The sequence below is a fragment of the Crotalus tigris genome, unplaced genomic scaffold, assembly GCF_016545835.1.
Source record: "Crotalus tigris isolate CLP2741 ecotype Arizona unplaced genomic scaffold, ASM1654583v1 scf7180000024437.13266115, whole genome shotgun sequence".
Classification (NCBI taxonomy): domain Eukaryota; kingdom Metazoa; phylum Chordata; class Lepidosauria; order Squamata; family Viperidae; genus Crotalus; species Crotalus tigris.
In genome coordinates, this window is record NW_024100606.1 from 12,716,563 (window position 1) to 12,740,009 (window position 23,447).

The 23,447-nt window shown below is 37.1% G+C and overlaps 1 protein-coding gene across 2 annotated transcripts in view; it reads right to left on the minus strand.

The window, feature by feature from the left end:
- Positions 1-20,487: 20,487 nt before the first annotated feature.
- Positions 20,488-23,447, minus strand: part of LOC120302774 (protein Wnt-7a) — a 53,502-nt gene continuing 50,542 nt past the window's right edge. For both annotated transcript variants that reach the window (XM_039331699.1, XM_039331700.1), the window contains exon 4: positions 20,488-22,356. In XM_039331699.1, the coding sequence (XP_039187633.1) occupies positions 21,877-22,356 (480 nt within the window). In that variant the 3' untranslated portion in view covers positions 20,488-21,876. The remainder of the gene's footprint in view (positions 22,357-23,447) is intronic.

Sequence of the window (23,447 nt, forward strand, 5' to 3'; positions counted from 1 at the left end):
CATAGGCAGATTTGATGAGTTCCCCTTCTATTCCCTCATCTAAGTCATTTATCAAAATATTGAAGAGAACTGGACCTAGTATGGAGCCTTGTGATACCCCATTGCTTACTTCTCTCCATGTGGATATAGTACCATTAGTAGTTGAGTGTGGTTTGTCAAATCCATCTGGTGGTGATGTTATCTATTCCACATTTTTCTAGCTTACCAAGAAGTAGATTGTGGTCTACTTGGTCAAATGCCTTACTCAAGACAACACTATAGGACATTGCACACCAGAACAACTAGACATAAGGATAGTTTTCCCTAAACCATCACTTTGCTTAACAACTAATTCCTACAACACTGTCAAGCTACTTAGTAAATTTGTATTACTCTGAATCTACACATCTTTCCTATTACCTATCCTTATCTTCTTATTATTACTTTGTTGCTTGAATCTTACAAATTATATTGTTTCAGTATCCTAGTATGATTTATGTTGTTTGCTTAGCTAGTATTCTATGACTATGAGTTATGATTAATGTATTTTATGTTATTTATGATCATGATTTATCACTATTACTTGTTTGTACACTGAGAGCTTATGCACCAGAGACAAATTCCTTGTGTGTCCAAACACACTTGGCCAATAAAGAATTCTATAAAATGCTCCTATTCTCCAGCTACCTTAGCAATGCATCTTTCATTGGTTTGCCTTAGTGGAGGACTAGACTGGTTTGAATTGGATATTTAGCTGCATCAGTCATAATTCCTTTCAGACACCTCCAAAGGCCACTGGCTTTAAGGGGATGGAATGGCCTATTTTCTCAGTTACCACAGATTAAATCTATAATGAATCATCTGGACCCCTTTCATTTAGGATTCAGGCTGAGGCATAGGATAGAAACAGCATTCATTTTTGGATGATCTCTGATTGAAGTGGGATGAGTACTGTAGTGCATTCATCTTGGCTCTATTTGACCTCCTGATGGGTTTCAGCACCATCAACAATGGTATTCTTGTAGGTCAGGGATTAAAAATCAGTGGCAGAGTACTGTGCTGGTTGTCTTCCTTTTTCAGAGACCAATATCAATTAGTGTAACTGGGAGTAAGAGATTCTCCCTTTGGCCTCTATTATGTGGAGTATTTCAGTGTTTGGTACTCTCCCCACTCCTGTTTAACATCTACATGAAACTGCTGGGGAGATCATCCCTCATCACGAGGTGAGACATCATCAGTATGTGGATGATACCCAATTATATCTTTGTACCCCAGGTGAAGTAAGCACTTCTGTGAATATTGTGACACCTGGAAGAGTCTGGATGGAGAACAATAGGCTCTGACTAAACTCTGGCAGGACTGAGTGACTTGGGTTTTAGGGCCTTCTGGATTTGGAGCTTTACTGTCTTTGATACAAACAAAACTGGATCATAATCTGGAGAACCTTCTGGCTTCATAATCCTGCTTGAGGAGTACTTGGTGGTCACAAAGGAGGGCCTTTGTGCAACTTTGTGTTGTGCGCCAGTTGCATATGTTGCTGGATCCTGAGACTCTGCTCATAGTTACTCATGTCCCAGTCATCTCGTATACGGACTATTTAATGCTCTCTACATGGGGCTGCCCTTGAGAAGTATCTGAAAATGAAACTGGTGCAAAATGCAGCAGCACAGAAGTTAAGTGTGCCCCTAAAAGGATACACATTATACCCTGATTCGTGGGATGTATTGGTTGCCGGTTTGACTCTCTCCCATTCAAGATACAAAATTTGACCTTATAGCTCTATATGGGATGGAGCCAGGTTGTCTGAGGAACCGCTCTCCCAGGTTACAGGTCTATCTGTAAACGCATGATGTAGGTCCTTTCTGCAAAAGAGATCCATCTGACACGGCAAGCCTTTTCTGCCATAGCAGTTTCTTTGAAACATCATCCCTCCCATGGTGAAGTTAGCAGCAACCCTCATTGCCTCCCAGAAAACTATTAAATATATATATATATATATATATATATATATATATATATATATATATATATATATGGTCTTTGGTTGTTCGGGTTTTCTCCCGCGTAAAATTGGAAGTGTCTTGGCGACGTTTCGACGAAGTCCCATTCGTCATCTTCAGGCTGGTGTTTTCAGCTTCGTGCTTCGAGCAGCAATGTGTGGTCTTAGCTGTTTCTTCCTTTTAACTGCCAGTGGGGTATGAACTGACTGGGTGGGAGCTTGGCTGTGTTCTGATTGGGTGGAGGTGTGTTCTGAATGGTTAGGGGCTTGGCTGTGCTCTGATTGGCTGGGGGAGTGTTCTGTTTGGTTGTGCTCAGGTTAGTCTGAGTTGCAGAGGGGTTTAAGATTTTGGGGTTAGGGAGTCGTTTGTCAATAAGGGCAGGTTTCCAAATGGCTGGTAGGCGGGAGGTATCATCTCGCTTGTTCATGCTGTGTGGGCGTTTTTCTATCTCGATGGCTTCTCTGATTATTCTGTTATTAAAATGTTCACTTTTGGCAATGGTTCTGGTATTTTTAAAGTCAATTTCATGTCCTGTGGCTTTAAGGTGTTGGACCAGGGAAGATGTTGGTTCCTCTTTTTTGACTGAGTTCTTATGTTCTTCAATGCGTGCACTTATTCTTCTGTTGGTTTGTCCGATGTATGTGGTGGGACAAGTGGTGCATGGGATTTCGTATACTCCTTGATTTTCTATATAAGTGCACGCATTGAAGAACATAAGAACTCAGTCAAAAAAGAGGAACCAACATCTTCCCTGGTCCAACACCTTAAAGCCACAGGACATGAAATTGACTTTAAAAATACCAGAACCATTGCCAAAAGTGAACATTTTAATAACAGAATAATCAGAGACGCCATCGAGATAGAAAAACGCCCACACAGCATGAACAAGTGAGATGATACCTCCCGCCTACCAGCCATTTGGAAACCTGCCCTTATTGACAAACGACTCCCTAACCCCAAAATCTTAAACCCCTCTGCAACTCAGACTAACCTGAGCACAACCAAACAGAACACTCCCCCAGCCAATCAGAGCACAGCCAAGCCCCTAACCATTCAGAACACACCTCCACCCAATCAGAACACAGCCAAGCTCCCACCCAATCAGTTCATACCCTCACTGGCAGTTAAAAGGAAGAAACAGCTAAACCACACATTGCTGCTCAAAGCAAGAAGCTAAAAACACCAGCCTGAAGATGACGAATGTGACTTCGTCGAAACGTTGCCAAGACACTTCCAATTTTACGCGGGAGAAAACCCGAACAACCAAAGACCTATATACAAATACCCGCGAAAACCTCAGAAAACAATATATATATATATATATATATATATATATATATATATATATATATATATATATATATATATATATATGGCAAGCCTGTTAATCCTCTGCTAATAGGAAACCCACATATTGGCTGCATTATATGTAATGTTTTTACCTCTCATAGTCTTGTTTCTATCGGTTCTTGCTGTTTTAATTGTTTTAAATTTTGTAGTAATTTTTAATAATAGGTCAAATTCTACACCAAGATCGGTGGCCATATAAATTTGGCAAATAAATAAATAAATAAATAAATTACTTTTCACATGACAATTATTTGGAACACAAATGACTGTCATGGGTCTCAGTGCATTTAGGCTTGTCAGTTACAACATTATTCAAAGAATTCATGAAAAGTTAGCATTTAATCTTTCTAAAATGCTATCTTTTTACTTCTCTGTCTCACTCTGTTCTGTCTCTGTCCCTCTCTCACTCACACACACACACACACACACACACAAATACACACACATACATATTTGAGATCTATGTTTAGAACTAGTCTTTCTGGAAGACTTTTAAGTCTACTATCACATAATCAGGTCAGTTACTTACTGTGGATTTACCAGTTCCTTTATTGATAATTAAATAATACAGCAACAACTCTATAGTTATTCCACCTTCTCTGCCATGGTTATGTCTCATTAATAAATCCTGGAAACAATTCTGTAGTGAATGCTTTATAGAGCTAATGCTGCTTGCTTGATAGCTTCCTGACTGATGCATACAGAAGAAACCTTCTCATGAAACATGCAGAACAAGTCGGCTATGGAACTGCAACTCTAAGCATAAAATAGCTGTAGAATACACTAATGAAAGCCATTGTATGGACTTTGGTTGTGAAAGGGATTTCAGCATGGTGAGAATCTGAAGAGTTTATATTGGATCATTAGTGAAAGAAGCAAACATAAGCACAAACCTATGCAATGTTGCTCATAAGGCCCACATTTTTCATAGCGTTTGGAGAAGTGCAACCTTGGTAACAGACTCCCTCATCCGCTGAGAACAATGAGTCACGAAAACAAACTATTCACAAAGATATTTCAACTTTGGTTCCTGTGGGCAGTTCTGAATGAGGACCTCAGAAGGGAATATGCAAAAATATTTGCACTATAAATGGCACTTTATAATGTATAAAAACAACTCCCAGGTTCATTCAGCTCAGATTCTTTTTTCTTTTTTTTTTGCAGGGCTTTCCTTTGTTTAATAAGGTAACAACCTACAGATATAAAAAAAAAATCTGCAGTATCAAATCAGCTAAAAATGACAGCAAGTTCAACATTTCTAATCCTTGAAAACAGAGCAGAAAAACAGAGTTTAAAATATTTTATGCTGGATGACAAAAGAAAATATGGACAAATAAAACGATGCTACAATTTGATTTGGCAGGACTATTTTTCTAAATGATTTTTTCTGAAAGCTTTTCATACTTTCATTCTATCATATCTTAGCTAACTTTTGGATATTTATACCAAGGCCATTCAGATCCCAAGGAGGTAGCCCTATGCATTTCTCCATATCGATTCAGGCCTTATTTAGAGAGCTCTAAAACTTTTTCCAAGAATTCTTAGGAATAGGGGAAAGCCAATGTGAGCCATGTTTTTCTCTATTACTACACCCATGATGCTTGAAAGTTATCAGCTAGGATTAAAGGGGTTAATCCTTGTTGGAAGAAGCTGAATTTAAGACAGTAATAGATTATTCTTAACCAGGCTCTGGATTCAGGACATGTGACTACTTGACTTTTCTTAAGAACTTAGATGGCAAGGTCTCTATTGCTACTGTTTTGTTCTCTAAATCAAATTCTATGCCATAAAGGCAGGTATGCAATCAACAGTTTAATTGCAGCTGCTATATACTGAGTTCCTGTTGCATGAAAAATAGGGTAAGATGGGCACATGCTTCCTTGTACCTTCAGGGGAAGAAGAAAACTGCCTAAAATTGAAAGTTTCCAGAGGTTCAAAAAAAGAAATCATCCCAAGGAATTGAAACATGCCATCTATGAAAAAAATTTCCATTAATCATCCAAGACTGAATTCTTTTGCAAAACTTATATTAATCTTGTCATAATTCATTGTAAATGTTGCTTCTTGTAGAAAGGTATTCAAGATCATAGAGCCCACTATAGCCCTATTAATGTTTGCAAAAAAAAAAAAAATCCCCATGTCAATTGTGTATAATAGTACAGTGATATACTTGTTACAGTTGAGGAAAGGGATGAAATTCTGTTTTGATGCTATACCATATACTACCTGTCTTCTGATAGGTCCAGAGCTACAAAGTTGACCGACTGCATTACGTCTTTATGATTAACATTCTCATATATTTTGTAAATGTTCTTCCAAAACCTCTGACAAATGTGAAACCTGAAATTACTATCAATGATATCCAGATTTTAAAAATCCAGATTATAAATTAGTTATATGAAGTATGAAGAAACATTCTAAGAGAAATCAGGCATGGTTTTAAATTCTACAAAACTTTTTAAAATGGTTTCATCATAACTGACTTGATCCAATGTAATGTTATTTAAAGGAGTAGTCTAAAAAAATAGTTGAATTTACCTATTTTAAATCTAAATGTATCCCACAATGTAAGTTTTTCATTATATATCACATAGCAAAAAACTTAGAATATGATTTTGAAGAAATTGTCATTATCATTATCATCATCATCAAGCACACTAGTGTCCAAAGTAAAATATAAAATATAAAAATATTCAAGTAGCAAAAAAAAAAAGTTGGCAGCAGCAGGCAAAAAAGTGCAAGAAAGAGGCAAAGAAGGCGTGAGTAACAAGAAAATTAGAGACGTGAAAATGAGGACAAGATGGAAGAAAGTTTAAGAACAAACTGAGCAATGAGAAAGGAAAAACTGGACCAAAAGATGAGAAAGCTCAATGAGAACAAAGAGTGATGTGAATGAAGAAGACAAACAAGAGAAGAACTAGAGGCTGAGTCAAAGCTAGAGGAAGAGACTTACAAGAGAATTAAACTCAGGAGGGGGTTGGTATTGTACCTGGGGGGTAAGGAACCACTGGATTAATTACCCCAGATGAAAATATTATGCAATAGCTTCCTTCTGTATATATTCTTCCTGTACAAAGGAGAAGTGGTTCATTTCATTATTTCAAGGGATGTCACTCTCCAAGGGGTTAAAGAATTCAACAGGATTTTTTTTCACCATTATTTTTATCCTATTTGTTAAAGAACATGATAGAAGCAACAATGCAATTAGATTGATTTAGCTAATTGTTTCATAAAATAGCTAGAGTATGATAAATAATAAACCAGTTAAGTTTACAACTAGGAGGTGGTTCTTTAACGATTTTGTTGAATTTCCCAGGGAGAGATAGAAAGAAATATATTCCTGTTTTTGTTTTGTTTTGTTTTCCTTTTTTGCAAAGCCTTGATTCTAGAATTGGAAAAGGACCAGCTCCTTGGAAGAAAGCAGCTCCTCCTGAACCCAGGAAGTCCCCATATCAGCAGAAGGATTACATGTTTATGGGAAAAATGCTTGCACGTCTTTTGATGTCTTGTATGTTTTGATTAAGAGACCTCCCACTGCAGACAAGACAAGCTCCAATTTATTCTTTAAAAATACCCAGCTTTTGTGGAAATGCTACAAGACAAAAAAAAAAAAAAAATCCTATCCTGAATATTTCTTAAAATTGTTCTTTGCCATATGTTTCATTTGTATACATTCTACAAGGACGATCTTAGTCAGCATCTCCTGTTTCAAAGCACTTTTACTATATTGGACAAATATACTTTGAAGTTTAAAAAGATTCTCCAGTATGATGTTTGACATGACATCTCCCTCCCTCCAAATTATACGAGTCAGCCATATGTTGTACCAAGACTTTCAAATTTGGTCCTTCATTGTAACCAATCATTGTTTGGGAGGCTGTAGAGTCTGTGGAACTCGCCTGTCCTTCTGATCCACAAAAGACAAGGCTTGTTCAGTTGCTGGCACATCATTTGCTCTGCATGGTCTTTGTCAAGGTGCAGATCTGAAAATTGTTAATTGTTGTGGGGAGGGAGGGAAAGGCTTATTAGTGAAAGAGTACAAAAACAAGCTTCCAGTAAAAATGGAGGGCAGCATCCATGGCGTGCTGCAGATAACAAGCTGTTTCTTTGGAACATTTGTTTGTTCTTTCTGTTTTAATCTCTTTATATCTTTTCTCTTCTCTTCTGACCTTACTAATGAATACGGGAGGGGGGGATTTTTGAATCATGGTGATATCATGGGTTAACACCCCCTTTCTTCCTTTTACTTTTTGAATGTAAATTCTTTTTGGACATTCTTACTTCTTGCCCAGCATTGACTCTGTTTTTTTCACACAACACAAGCCAATGCTCTTTGGTTATGCATAGTTAACATTTTGCTAATGGGAAGCCAAGATTCTCTCAGCAGCTCAACAACATTTTCAAATGCACCCTGGCGTTGTTGTAGCAACTGGTGGCTGATCTGTGAATAAAGCAGATGTCATTGTGGCCGGCTAAAGAGAGAACAATCCATCACCCAGATACTGCCACTCCTCCTGCCCAAACAAGTCATCAAAATGACAACGTTAGTGCTGCCACCGCCATCAATTAGAGTCTGCAGATCACCTTTACTCCTCTCCTTATGAAATAAATTGGTGTTATGCTACTAATGTTAAGAATGTGTCAGTCTCTGCCAATATCTTTCCCATGGGGAAGACCAAGAGCCCACTAAGACACTGACTCTTTGCCAGCTTCCTTTAGTCTGTGATTGATTTTGCACTTTCTTGCAAAAGGGTCTGGCCTAAATAAACACAATATCTATTCTAAGAAGTTTCCTTCTCCAGCCTTAAATCTGAATTCAGTTCATTAAACATTCAGTTAGACATGAGCAGGCATTAGAATAATCTGTCCAATGCCCATACTTTATACAAAAGCAGTGAGAGAGTTAAATAAATTGTCTTTCTAACTTTGAACAAAAATGGGGGGGAAAGGGGGGGCTCCTTCTATTTGGCCTTTCTCTTCTTCTGAGAATCTCACCAGAGCTATTCACCCCAGTTGAATCACCCCATTTTACCATTTGCATACTGTGGCAATGCAGTAACAGAATGTATTTAATAGTGCTGTGTAACATTATTTGCATGGACCATTTCCCAAATGGTTTAATTGTTGCTCCTACACAAAGCATTCATCACACAACCATTTGCCTCATTCATGGAATTTTATAGAGATCCGGATGATTTAGCTGTCCTTTCATAATTATTCCATGTTTTCCCTTCTGTCAAATACATTAAGATGAATAAGATGGAATAATCACACAATACTTTTTGATTGATACTGCTAAGAGTCCTCCGTATGGTAGCAACTAAAGAATGGAAAGAAGGAGGGAGAGAGAGAGATTAGTATTCCAAGAAGAAAGTAAAAAGATGCCAGTGTAGAACATAAATGGTAGCTTGGAGACATCACCCAACAAATCATTTATTTTGGCTTCCTGATTCTTTTTTATTTATGTAATACAAATCCTTCATTAAAATGAAACAAATTGGGCAGAAATTTAAAAAGATAAATGCATTTCTCCTCCTGTATTCATTGTCTTAACTGGTAAATTAAGTCAAGCGTTTAATTCCTATTTGATAAAAAAGAATGCATATGACTTTCTAAATTTATTTGTAACTTGTTTTAATAAATGAATGTGGCATTCATCACAAAAATTAACACTACCTTATCACTGAAATGGGTAAGTTTGTGAGTTTGAATACAGATTGGCTTTTTAAAAAATCCTAAAATCAACAAAATGGTATAAATGTTATAAGGGCTGATGAATGTAAGGTACAATATCAAGAATAAGCATTGAGCAAGGATGGGGATTTGGCTGGGAGGGGTGTTTGGTTGGCATCTGGGAGTGTCAACATTGTTTTTAATAATGTTTTATGGATTGTTGTGAGCTGCCAAGAGTCATTGTATGAAATAGGCAGCCACATAAGTCCATTAATAAATAAATAAATATGATCACTTTGATTGATCTTGAGTGCTGCTCAGTGGGCATTTTCTATAACAAAGGGGGGGATGAGGGCTCCCACTATAGCACCTTTATTACTGTACATTTTTAATTGCCTTCCACCTATTCCTAACAGAAAATTTCAATTTAGAACTTCTGTTTTCCATGTTTCCAAATGAGGTTAAAGATTGCCTGCATAGAACTACTGATGAAAAAGGAGATATCAGGCTACCATGTTTGTACTCATTTTCTTCCTTGGGTATAAACACTTATTTCCAGATGATGATTTGCAATGACAATTGAAATATAAACTTAGTCCAGGCTAAGTTGGCTTTTTACTAGTCCTTAAACCTAGACTTTAGCATGGCAATTATTGGAAAATATTAAACTGTAACTTTATATATTGTTGCCATCATATCATTATGGTGACAAGAAATGGATTTCAAATCCTGGTTTGTATTTGTGACAAATCCTTCATAAAACCTTTTCCACTGCAGGCACAAAGAATATTTAACAATTCTGCCTATGAAAATGTAATGTTATTCAGAAGGTCTGAAATATTTAATCCAGCAATGAGGAATCTGGGGCTTTCTAAATGGGGCTTCCATCACTCTGGTCTTTAGCGAACCTGTTTGGAACTGGTAAGAATTTTATATGTGCATACTCTAACCCAGGGGTCTTCAAACTTGGCCCTTTTATGACTTGTGGACTTCAACTCCCAGAATTCCTCAGCCAGGCATACTGGCTGATGAATTCTGGGAGCTGAAGCCGCAAGTCATAAAAGGGCCAAGTTTGAAGACCCCTGCTCTAACCCTTTATTTAGTCAATCAATAAATTATGTTTAAGTCTAAGATTGGATACAAAGGAGTTTTAATTAATTAGACAACATTGTTAAGAATGAACATTTCCTCTTCCAAAGAACAAGTTTAGGAAAATAGGAATAAATTATTATGTATTACTTACAGTTGATGGGCACAATAAGATAGAGCAATCTGTTTCTACAAGATCTAATTTTAATGATATGTGTAAGCTGTGATTATATTCTTATTTATAAGAAATTGTTATTATACAGATCTTGTGTAGGTAATAGTTATGTTTATATAGAAGTAGGTTCTTCATATCATACAATTACTGGTATACGTAGGGTTTGTTTAATTGTATAATGATTCATTAATTTTGTTACCGTTAAAAGAAAAAAAAACAGATTGGGGAACAAGTTCAGGCCCATGAGCTAAATCCAGTTCCAACTCCCCTAATATAAGCAGGGTCTCATCAAACTTCCAGATTCCTAAAGATGCTTGGAATTAGCTCTTCCCACAGAATCCTTCTTCCTCTTTTCCTAGCTTTTGTTGTGGGGAGTAGGCAGGAAAGCCATGATAGAGCCAGGTTTGGAGGATTCCAAACAGCTTGGTCTCTTCTTCCTTTAGGTTGTACCCTCTGAGTGGGTCAGCAAGCAGCTTCCTAATTTATGGGTTGTATAACATTGTGTCAGCTTGCAATCAGAAGGACAGCAACATTTTCTCAAGTCTTTAACCCAAAAGGATTGGGAGTTACTCCTTAACACAAAAGGGAGGATAGTTGTGATGCTGAGGGGAGAAAGGGAAAATCCTGTCGCATTCATTGATAAAAATCCATTCCGACAACATAGGAGGGATTTTGCATCCATTATAATGCTAGACATCCTAGGGAGAAGGCAATCTGGCTGGCTTCAACTCTCACTTTATTTTCTGTAAAACATACAACAGCATTTCACCACTTGGGCTGATCTCAAAAATCTAAAGCAATTGGGACTTGCTAAGTCCTTGGATGCAAGATCACCAGGAGATTCCAGGCTGTAGGCTTGACTGGCAAGTTGAAAACCATTGCTGAGATGGGCAGTGGCCCATCTGCACTTTTGCTACAAAAACTACACTGCTCCATCTATATAGCCGGCAGGAGTCAAGCTCTGCCTCTGAGAGCATACTTGCCTCTGTGCACAGGACACAAACTGGCATCATTTAAGAAGAAGGAAGGGCTTTTGGGAGGAGAGGTTTAGGGAGTATTTCTCAGCTATACGTGCATTAATGGAAAAATAATCTCTTTAATAAATTAATTGTATGAGGTTTTTAGCCAATTATTCTATCTAGTGCCTAAGAATGAGGTACTGATCTAATTCTCAGCTTAGCTTTTTTTTTCCTTTCTCTTGTTCTTCATTCCTCAATATGCACATATATATATTAGCACTCATTTTATTTTCCAAACTGTAATTTGTGCTGAATTCTGCTGTACACTGCCCAGAGTCCCTCTTTGAAGGAAATGATGGCAGGTTTAGAAATATGAAATACATATATAAATTTGACAATAGTTTCCCCAATAGAGGCTTGGGCTCTAAAAAGTAAAGAAGAGGCCAATGTATCTTCTAGGGAAAAAAATAAAGTTATGAACTGCTTAACTTAACATGCTGGGATTAGGGATTTCTTAATAAGAACCAAACTGATTTGCTTTTTTAAAAACTTTCTTTTCGGTGTTTCTTCCAGGAGCACACAGTGTACAGAAATTCCTGCGTTTTTTTTTTCCCCCCCTCCAAATGAAACATTATTCCGCACCAGGCATAAACTTTTTAGGATAAGAGTAGTGTGAGAAAATAGTGTGAGAAAATAGTGTGAGAAAATCCTTTTCTAGCGCACACAAGACCCCTCCCCTCCCCACCTCCAAGTCTCTTTGAGGTAAACAAACTATGCCTTATTTACACTGGCACTAATTTTCTGCATATTGTTAATGTTTGTTCTAGGATGTTCTGATTCTTTTTACTTTGATACTATTTTCATTTAATACAAAGAACTTCCAGATTACTCCCTTAGTAACCAACTGGGGATTTCTTTGTGTCAGAAATTGAGAGTAGGAAATTGGGAGAGAGAAAGAGATCAAATCCTTCAGACTGGCTCTGAGCTAAGTGGGTCGTGACATTTGATACAGCCCAAGTAATATGTTAAATACTGTGAGCTACCTATTGGCATGTGCTGCATATCAATGCTTGTTGGCAAAACTGTTAGCAAGCAAGAAGAGGACTGGGTTGAATCTGCTTAAACTTCATGTTTTTATATATTTTTCTAATTAGCTTGCTTCTAGGAGCAACCAATTTAGAATACTGTTCAATTAATATTCATTGCTGCATTTGAGAATTCACACATTCTTTAGATGCACTTTCTTGCAAAATCACAATGTCACATTAAATCAAGTAAAAGGTCTTTAAATTAAAGTAGCTAAATTATCTGTTTCAGATCTGAAATTTATAGTCTTGAGAGGCATATTAATTAAAGATTATATAGCTACTGCTAATAAACATTGGGATAAATAATTTTAACTTATCAAAAATAGGGTTTCTGATTATTTTGATTTCAGATAATGGTTTCTAAGTATTGTGTTGAGTAGATATTCTGATATCTTTCTTTCTTTCTTTCTTTCTTTCTTTCTTTCTTTCTTTCTTTCTTTCTTTCTTTCTTTCTTTCACCCATCACACAAGAAGGGACTCTGTGGTTTACAATAATATTTTTTTTCATTACGATTGTTGCTAATTATGTTTATTTTAAACTGCTACTTCCCTTGTAGGACATAGAATAAGCTGGGCAGATCCTCCTCAAGCATCAGTAGTTTGTTTTATACTGAGGCTGTTTTTCCCAAGTATAGTGAAATTTGCAATAGCAGTAAGAAAATTGAGGAAATAAAATAATTTGTGTGAGCTTCTTCTATTTTGTGTTGGTTTTATCAATGGACTGAAACAAGACGTGACGTTATTCTTATGTTTATGAAAAGACTTACATTGATCTTTCCTGGAAAAAGTCGCACTGCCATTCCATTTTAAAAATAACTAGCTAAATCTATATGTCATCACAGCTTGATTTGGGACATTAAAGAGGTACCATCAGAGGCTCCATCAGTGGAGTGGAGGAGATGATAATAGTGATGTTGGTTGTCATTAAAAACATCCCTAACATCCTTTTGGAGTAGTGTGAAGTGTGAATTAACAATTGGATCATAGTATTCCAGGTACTCTACCCCTATTGGGATGTCTGTTCAAATATACATAAAAATGATGGTGTGGAACAAACATTTCTATAGTACTTTTTAAGACTGCCTCAATTCTATTATTTTAACATTAAATCCATATGAAGTCAGTGGGTGAAATATATATCACAAATGTGGAACAGGGCACCATCAGTGTATTTTATCAGATTCCTGTGAAACTCTGGAAAAATTAATCTAGAGCCTGTGACCAACAATAGACAGAATGAAGACAAATACATTGAGATTAAATTCAGATCTGAGATTAAATTCAGATCAGAAATACCGTTGCAGATACATTACAATAATAATAATAATAATCCCCCAGTGAGGCACTACCTTGACGTGGTTGTGGGGCTTGTGTACTCTGAGGAAGATGAGAGCTATGCCAGAGGTTCAACCATACTGGACAGGTCTCATCAGAGGAGTCAGACAAAGAGTGTCTCTCCCATAAAAAATATGGTGAGACGTAAATTGCAGAATGCCATACCGGCTCGGACGTCGCCCGGGTTAACAAGGTCCGCACTAGATATTGGAGTTCCTGGATATCTGGTGAAAAATGGGTTACAGGACTCAGGACTGTTGGCTGAGCAACCAGGGCCAGCAGCTGCAGAACTACTGGAAGAAAAGGTGTTTACCCGTCGCAGATACACAGTGATGGAAAACAAAGAAATAATGATCTGTTACTACAGATCAAGTCCAACAAGATGAGGATATCTAAAACGAATGCACCAATTCTGGAAAGAACAACATCCAGAATCAGAAATAACAGAACAGAGACTAGCAGATCAACGCCGATTTATAACATGAAATAAAGTATTTACAGAAACAGAATTGGACGAACTGCAAAGGTTTACCCAGGGCAAAGAAATCAAAGCCTTACCAGAAGTAATTCAGAATGTAGAGGCAAACCAGGGGGAGTTGGCAGTGAAAGAATCCAGTAGAGATATACAACTGTTCTCATTTGGAAACCAGGCACCTCTTCCTCAGGAAGAACAAAACCCTCTAACTAAAGAAAAAAAAGAATTGAAACAAAGAATAACTGAGCATCTAGAACAGCACAAAAACAACAGAATAAGGCTACCTGCATTGAAGCTTGTTCCAAAGAAACAGCTAGCACAAGCATTAAAAGATGCAAATATTGCAATATCAAGTATAAGCACCAATTCACTGCAATAAACAAACCAACTAATGTACAGCACAGCTGCAGTTATAACAGAATACCTGGGATGCAAAATCAACAAAGAAGAAAAACAAACAAACAGTGCACCAGAAAAATGGAAGGTTAGACTAGAAAATAAGATCAGCAAGTTAAGATCACATGCAAGCAAGCTAGAACAGATGAAAGAAAAGAAGCTGAAGAACAAGAAGACCAAAGAATACCTAATCAAGAAATACCACTTAGAAACAAGGAAGATCAAGGAAGCACTGGAAATAATAAAGCAACAAATAACAGCTATAGCCAGGAAAATCAGTAGATATGAAGCTCGAATTGCAAACTATAGGCAGAACCTCCAATTTCAATCCAATCAGAAACGTTTCTACCAAGCCATCAATGGAGAAACTGCAAGGAATCAGTCAGTACCTGACAAGGAAGAAACAGTGCAGTTCTGGAAGCAGATATGGGATAACCCAAAGAAATACAACAAGGATGCGGCTTGGTTAAAAGAGGTGGATACAAATAAAACAGAAGTTGAAATGAAAGAACTAGTAATAACAACAAAAATGGTAGAAAAAAGAGCAAGAAAATCAAAAATTGGTCAGCACCAGGTGAAGATGAACTGCATGGGTTTGGTTGAAACATCTAACTGTTATACACCCACTCATTGCCAAGCAGTTCAACAATATACTACAAGGAGGAGAAATTGAAAAGTGGCTAACAACTGGGAAAACCTACCTAATAATGAAAAATCCAGCAAAAGGGGCAACACCAGGTAACTACAGGCCAATTACCTGCTTACCAACAACCTTCAAATTACTAACTGGTGTGGTAGCTGATGCAGTACAACAGCATCTAGTTGAAAACAATCTCTTTCCACCTGAGCAGAAAGGAAACCGCCCCAATAGCAGAGGAACAAAAGATCAACTCCTAATAGACAAAATGATCTTGGAAAACTGCAAGAGAAGGAAGACCAACCTGAATGTGGCATGGATTGACTACAAAAAGGCATTTGACTCTCTGCCACATGATTGGATAATCAAGTGCCTAGAAATAACAGGAGTCAGTAGAAACATCAGAAAATTTGTGCAAAGATCGATGGCACAATGGAAGACACAGTTGCAGATCAATGGTGAGAAGCTGGGAGAGGTTAATATCAAGAGAGGAATATTTCAAGGAGATTCATTATCACCATTACTATTTGTTATTGCACTATTTCCTCTGTCAACAATACTGAATAACTCAGGACATGGCTATCAAACATCAAAAACATCTGCCAGACTATCCCACCTCCTTTACATGGATGATCTGAAGCTGTATGGAAAAACATCATCTGAAATAGAATCGCTGCTCAACACTGTCCGTATATATAGCCAAGATATTGTAATGGAGTTTGGCTTGGACAAATGTGCCACACTTACTATCAAACAAGGAAAAATAGTGAAAACTGAAGGAATCAAGATGCCCCACGAAAATAACATTAAGAGTCTGGATGAGGAAGAGTACTACAAATACTTGGGTATCCTTCAAGCTGACAACATCAAGCACACTGAAGTCAAGAAAAAGATTAGAGGTGAATACATCAAGAGAGTGAAGAAGATCTTAAAGTCCAAACTCAATGGAGGAAATACCATAAAGGCAATCAACACCTGGGCAATCCCAGTCATTAGGTACACAGCTGGAATAGTGGACTGGACTCAAGCAGAACTAAAAGCAATGGATAGGCAGACCAGAAAAATAATGACAATGAATCATGCCCTTCATCCACGCAGTGACATTGATAGACTTTATCTACCAAGGCAAATAGGTGGGCGTGGAATGCTACAAGTACATCAGATGGTTGAAGAAGAAAAAATGGCTTTGGAAGAATATCTGAAGAACAATGATGAAGATGCACTGAAATTAGTATATCAGGAAGGCTTACTAACTACTGGAGAGACCAAACTGGCCTACAAGAAAGACCAAATGAAGAACAGAATAGAGGCATGGGAAGACAAAGCACTACATGGCCAATACATGAAAAAAATAGCTGGGAAAGCAGATAATAATAAAACCTGGCAATGGCTAAGAGCAGGAAAATTGAAGAAAGAGACCGAGGGACTAATTCTGGCTGCACAAGACCAAGCCTTAAGGACAAATGCATACAAAGTCAAAATTGAGAAGACAGCAACAGACAGTAAGTGCCGCCTATGCAAAGAAGCTGAAGAAACAGTGGACCACTTGGTAAGCTGTTGCAAGAAGATTGCACAGACTGATTACAAGCAGCGGCATGACAAAGTAGCAACAATGGTGCATTGGAAGATCTGCAAAAAATATCATTTGCCTGTAAGCAAAAACTGGTGGGATCATAAAATAGAGAAAGTCATAGAAAATGATAAAATTAAACTGCTCTGGGACTTCAGAATTCAAACAGACAAGCACCTGCAACATAACACCCCAGATTTAACAATTGTCGATAAGAAAGACAAAAAAGTCTGGATAGTGGACGTGGCAGTGCCTGGAGACAGCAGAATAGAAGAGAAAGAACTGGAGAAGATAACAAAATACAAAGACCTACAAATAGAAATAGAAAGACTGTGGCAAAAGCAAGCAAGGGTAGTACCAATAGTAATAGGCTCCTTGGGTGCAATCCCAAAACAACTGGAGCACCACTTGAACACCATTGGCATTGACAAATTCGCTATTAGTCAATTGCAAAAGGCGGCCTTATTAGGAACTGCTTCCATCCTGCGACGATACCTGTAAACCATCAAACATCCACATCTGCCTATCCCAGGTCCTGGGTAAGGACTCGATAGGTAGACAAAATGCCAAATCCAGTCTGAACATCTGGCTGACTGTGCGATAATCCATAATAATAATAATAATAAAGTTGGAAGGGACCTTGGAGGTCATCAAGTCCAACCCCCTGCTCAGGCAGGAAACCCTATACCATTTTGGATAAATGGCTGTCCAGTTTCTTCTTAAAAACTTCCAGTGTTGGAGCATTCACCGTTTCTGGAGGCAGGTCGTTCCACTGGTTAATTGTTCTAATTGTCAGGAAGGTTCTCCTAAGTTCTAGGTTGCTTCTCTCCTTGATTAGTTTCCATCCTTTGCTTCTTGTCCTGCATTCAAGTGCTTTGGAAAACAGCCTGACTCCCTCTTCTCTGTGGCAGCCCTTGAGATATTGGAACACTGCTATCATGTCCCCCCTCGTCCTTCTCTTCATTAAGCTAGACATACCCAATTCCATCAACCGTTCCTTATATGTTTTAACCTCCAATCCCCTAATCATCTTTGTTGCTCTTCTCTGTACTCTTTCTAGAGTCTCAACATCTTTTTTACACTCCTATGGGATTAAGTAGTAAGTAGCCTTTTTGGATGGGATTTCACTTCCTCTTAATGGTCAGAATTCAGACATTCAAATAAAAAATTTTATTATACACATAGTCCCAGTATAGGAGTTCAGACACTAGATTTGGGTGTTCAACTGGCTTTAGTGATCACACTTAGATTTTAATTTTAGCCTTTTTCTGAGTAGGAACGGTTGTCTACAACAGTAGGCATCTTGCTAATTATCCATTTACATGTGTAGTATTTTGTATATGCCTGAGGTGCGCTTTTGTAAATTACAGTTAATTCAAAATGTGGCAGCTTAAAATGGATCAAGCTAGTGGAGAATAACTTATCTTTTTAAAACAGTGGACTGGCTACAATGGTCAGTTGACAAGTTCCAATTAAAGTCTTGGAGTTTCATTTAAAGTCTTAAGAATATTTGAAACACTAAAGACCTTCCTTCTTCCAAATTGCAACTATTAGAATCCTTATTGAAGACCTTTCTTAGTCCTCCAGCCTCTCCCCTAAAATTGTCTAGCATAGTTTCAAAGAATCTAAGTACATTTTTAATGCTGATTATCTGCAGCAGACAGAGTAGCAGACAGACTACAGGAAGATGAAGATGAAGGAGGAGGAAGAGGAGGGAGAAGGAGAGGAGAGGAAGAAGAAGAAGAGGAAGAAGAAGAAGAAGAAGAAGAAGAAGAAGAAGAAGAAGAAGAAGAAGAAGAAGAAGAAGAAGAAGAAGAAGAAGAAGAAGAAGAAGAAGAAGAATAAGAAGAAGAAGAAGAAGAAGAAGAATAAGAAGAAGAAGAAGAAGAAGAAGAAGAAGAAGAAGAAGAAGAAGAAGAAGAAGAAGAAGAAGAAGAAGAAGAAGAAAGTATTTCTATTTGTCATTTCTTTATGATGGCTCCATGCTTTATTTTCCTCAGTGATAATGATAATATTCTGAAAAGAATAGGACTTCTGTCTCTGAGGGACTCTTTTCTTTGCTCTCTAACACCTTAATAAGAGTAGCTGCATTTGGCAAATTTTATGTTCCATGGAGTTTTAAATGGTCAATGACCCTGTTCCTTTGAGAGTAAAAGTCAAAATTTCACTTGACCAGTAGGCTTACATCCCCCCAAAATGAAATTGTATGATTTCTGCCCTGATTTACATAGTATATTATTTGTATCATATAAAATGCAACTTCTGCGGTTTAGAAAATTTTAAAATGTCAAGGAAACAATTTCTAGAAATGGCCTATGTCACAATGGCCTGTAAATGACTTGCTGTTTGCCATTGTGCTGATTTTCAGTTAGGGTTTGAAATTCCTTGAAATTGATTATTTTATTTAGTGTCTCTAGATAAACTACTAGATTCATATTTTGTTAACAGTTTATGGAACAGACTGACCTCCCAACTTGGTAAGTAGGCCATTTCAATCCCGGACCAATATTTAGAAATTTATTTTAATTAAACTTACCTTTGTAATTGGAATAATGGGTTTAGGTATTTGCCTTGTTTTAAATGCAGAAAGCTCTGATACAACTATCTGTATGCAATTTCTTTTAAAATTTTACCTCAGTTCTAAAATCCTGTCATTTCAATATATCAAAATCAGTCTGGGACCTTTTGGGAAAGCAGTGTTCAGGAAAATGAGAGAATTTAGCAGAATGGCTTTTACATAGTTTAAGGGGTTACCTCTAGAAAAGGGAAAGAACACTCCATACAGGTACAAACATAGAGGTCATCTCAGGCACTCTATTCTCTAAAATCAGAAGGATGCCTCCCCCTCCCATGTTCTTGCTTTTCATTCTATGATTGCACAAAACTACATTAGCAGAAGACTTCATACCACTATGTAAAACACATTGCAGATATATGGAACATTCTCTAATATTTTTTTTTTAATTTCCTTTGATACATTTCTTGTGCATCCTGCTGTTAAATACCCAAAAGAAAAAGTCCAAAACATCTAGTTTGTCTCCTATGTAGTGATAACGTGGAAGTTGGTCCCATTACTTTTATTCTGGCATCAGTTTGCCAGAGAGAGACAAAAATACTAATAAATTATAAACTTGGGGATCAAATGCTAATGGGTTCTGGCAGAATGATCACAATGATGCCACAAAAGCAAACTATTTAATTGAGCATAATTGCACTAGAAAATCTTAGGGATAAGAAAGGAAATGCCAAAGTGTAAAAGCCAAACAGTACAAAAGAAGCAAGTGGGTGGGAGAAATGGATGGGTAATTGAAAGCTTTTCTAAATATGACTTGAGAATATTTGTGAGGCAGGGAGGAGGGAAGAATAAGGGAAATGCCAAAAACCAGTTGGACAAAACCTGTAAGCTTTTTGCCTTATCTATGAGAATCAGATGATGTGTGTGTCATGCTAGTTTTTATAGTCATCGCCCACAGTCTCACCCTGATAAAATCAAATTTGACAGTAGCACAATATAGAGGTTTAACTGACAGCACACACAGCACATTTGCTAGTCATAATGCCACAGTTTAATGACTGACGCATCTGGGAAGCTAATTCAGATTTTTTTTCTCTCTCTCTCTTTTTGAATGGGATAAAGGAGCATCCAGTTAATTCCAACTGTGAATTCAAGCCTTGCGACAAAACTGATGCTACATACTCTTGTTCTTGTTCTGCATATTCTGCAAATTGAAGTACAGGAAAAGAGCCACTTTGTACATACATCCGGAGAGAAAATTCATTTTGTATTTTGTATATACAACCAGCTTGTTACTTTTTAGGTAAACAAAGTAACTGGCCTTAATTGTTAAATAGGCTATGAATTACAAACGGTGTGCCTGTTTTGAGAAAAATTACAGGTTACAGAATTTTACAAGCAGATATAGTATAAATAAAATATTCATATAAAAATAGTCTCTTACAAAATATATTCTTTTATCCTATGGTTCATTTTCCAAAGGTGGAAACTTGCCTGGCGTTTTGCATTTATATATGTCATGTGTTATTTCCAACTGGATTTTGAAATGATCCTTTTAAACAAAAAAATTGGAAAAATTATGTACTGTGAAATATAGAGAAGATGAATAGCAATTTGAGATTCCAGACAACTAGCAGCATACAGCTCAAAATTATAAAAGATGCCTGCTTTTGTACTTAACACCTGTAGAAACTATCCTGCATTTGCAACTAGTAGAAATATCTAAGTAAACAATAATATATACACCTCAAGGGTTTCCCCTCTACTAAATCTACAAAAATGATTCCACAAAAAAGCAGGGTATTTACTTTAATTGCAGAATGCTCCCAAAAAATTGGTGGTAAAAATTAATTAAATAAATTAATATTAGTTTTATCTGCAAAAGTGACTAAATATTGCTATAATTATTATGCCAAGTTTTCCCAACACGCTGTGCTAAAATCAGCAGCAGAGCAGAAAAGCAGCTAAACCAGTGTTTATATGGGAAGTACCCATTGGTCTACTTGCATTAGCACAGGCAGAAGAATGGGAATACAAGGAACAACCAACAAGGAACAATTAACAGAAGTTTTTTTTTCACAAATGTAGAAATCCCTACAACTGCATAATCCACACTCTTTCAATGGAAACTCACACAGGCGCATTGTCATCCAATTGTGGACAAAGCCTCTCTTAAAATATGACATTTTTTTTTCTCAGCTCACACTTTAGGCACATTGCATGGTCTTTTGATCACTTTTATCCAGCCTCATGAGTGCCTCCTCCAAGAAAATTCAACTTTTCCCACAATTTTAAGGCAGTCCGTAATGTTTGGATGGCCCAGATTATTTGAGCATTTCTCCAATTTATTTTATTTATGTAGTTTAGGTATCTGAAGTTTTGCATTAGGGAAAATAGTTTGTTTCTGGGTTCCTTTTAAAAAGTCTGGGTGTAGTTTTTGGGCTATTCCCAAAAGTCTTTGACCATTATCCACTATAAACACTGTTAAAAGGGGAGGAAAACGGGATTATTTTGCTGGACTTTCTTTTGGAAACCATTTGGGCCTTTGCTACAGTATTATTTAGATACACTGAGCTTATGTGCAAAAAAAAGTGTGTACTCCAAGGCTTTAAGTTCCCCTGCCAAAGCCATGCTTTCATTTACAGGTGTAGACTTCTGTTCGTTCACTGCATGTGTTACATTTGACATAACAGCACCAGTGAAATTTGCAGTTGCACTGCCAGACTCTGGAATATTGATGAGTGTTATAACCTCGTCCACAACACATCAGATCACAGCCATTGGTTTGCTGGGCTGTTTTGTTGCACATTCTGCCCTGTGTACCCACACTGCCAGTCACAGGATCCTCTTCACAGTAGTTGGGCGATTTCTCTATGTAGACCAAGTCTGTATCCATTGGTTTACGATAGGAGAGTGGTTTCTTTATCTTCAGAAAAGTGGGACGCTTATTACGACTTGCCCGCACAGGTTCAACCTGAACAGCTTCATTGTATTTCTCCTTAAGGATGTAGCCCAGCTCCCTGAATTTAGGAAGAGTTGTCCAGCATGTTTTAGTAGTGCATGATCCTGACACTCCATGGCACTTGCACTCCAACTTCATGTTCTCTTCAAGGATCTGGAGTGAAAAGAAAAGAAGACATGATGTTCAGTTCAAATGGCTAAATGCCAGGAAATATTCTTTATTTCTGGAACAAAAAAATAATATTAAAAACAGAACAAATAGGATAGTGAAAAACCCCACAATTTAGAAATCAAATGTTCTGCAGAACCTCAGAATATTCCATTTGCTCCCTCCCTCCAGACCATCCCAACTTTTTCTATATGGAGCCATTTTGAAAATGACTCAGCAATTTTTGAAGTAAACCCCCAAACAGGAAGTGAGTTGAGGTGTTACTTTATCCCAGAACACTATCTTCAAGATATCTCAAAATTCTTCTAAGGCAGATGATACTTTCCCAGAAGCCATCAAAGCACTTTGAAAAAGCATGAATTAAAAAAGTTTCAGTATGTTCCTGAGATGGAATAGAATGTTTCAGAATTTTTTTAGAATATTCCAATCCCAGATTAATCAGTTTTCCTCTTTCCTAAGAACAATCAATACTGTACTGTATATATTCCAGTTTTTGTCTTCCAATTAAAGGTTCATGGAAACAAAGTTGGAACACTATATCTTTAACTGCTGCCTGATCAATCTCATTTTATATCCAGAAGTGCTATTATCCTCAGTTTTTACATTTATTTTCAGAGCGAGAGAAATTCCAAGTTCTAAGGCCCTTCCAAATCATTTTTAAAATATGTACAGCATGAAAATAGAGCAAGGCAAAAGTAGGGTCTATCACAAGAAAGCCTTGTGCATAAAATCTAGTCTAGTACTGGTAACTGTAGGCAATCTAATTAAGGATTCTTAAATAAGTTTTCCAGTTTACCCTCCACTGAATAAGTTGCATGATCAGAAGCACCAAACATACCTTGAGGTGTACAAAGGATTTTAGATTGGGATAGCAACCCTTCAGTGCTGTTGTTTTATGAATTATGTTTTTTCTTTATGTAAACCATAGTGCATAGAGTCTAATCAAACTCTAATTTTATACATTATGCTTCGGGCTTTGCTACATCCTTCATGTTTCCATTTGACATACCCAAAAGGTGACAAAGGCAATAACCTAATCTGCATTCATTTTAAAATCTCATAGTTCTGTACTGTGA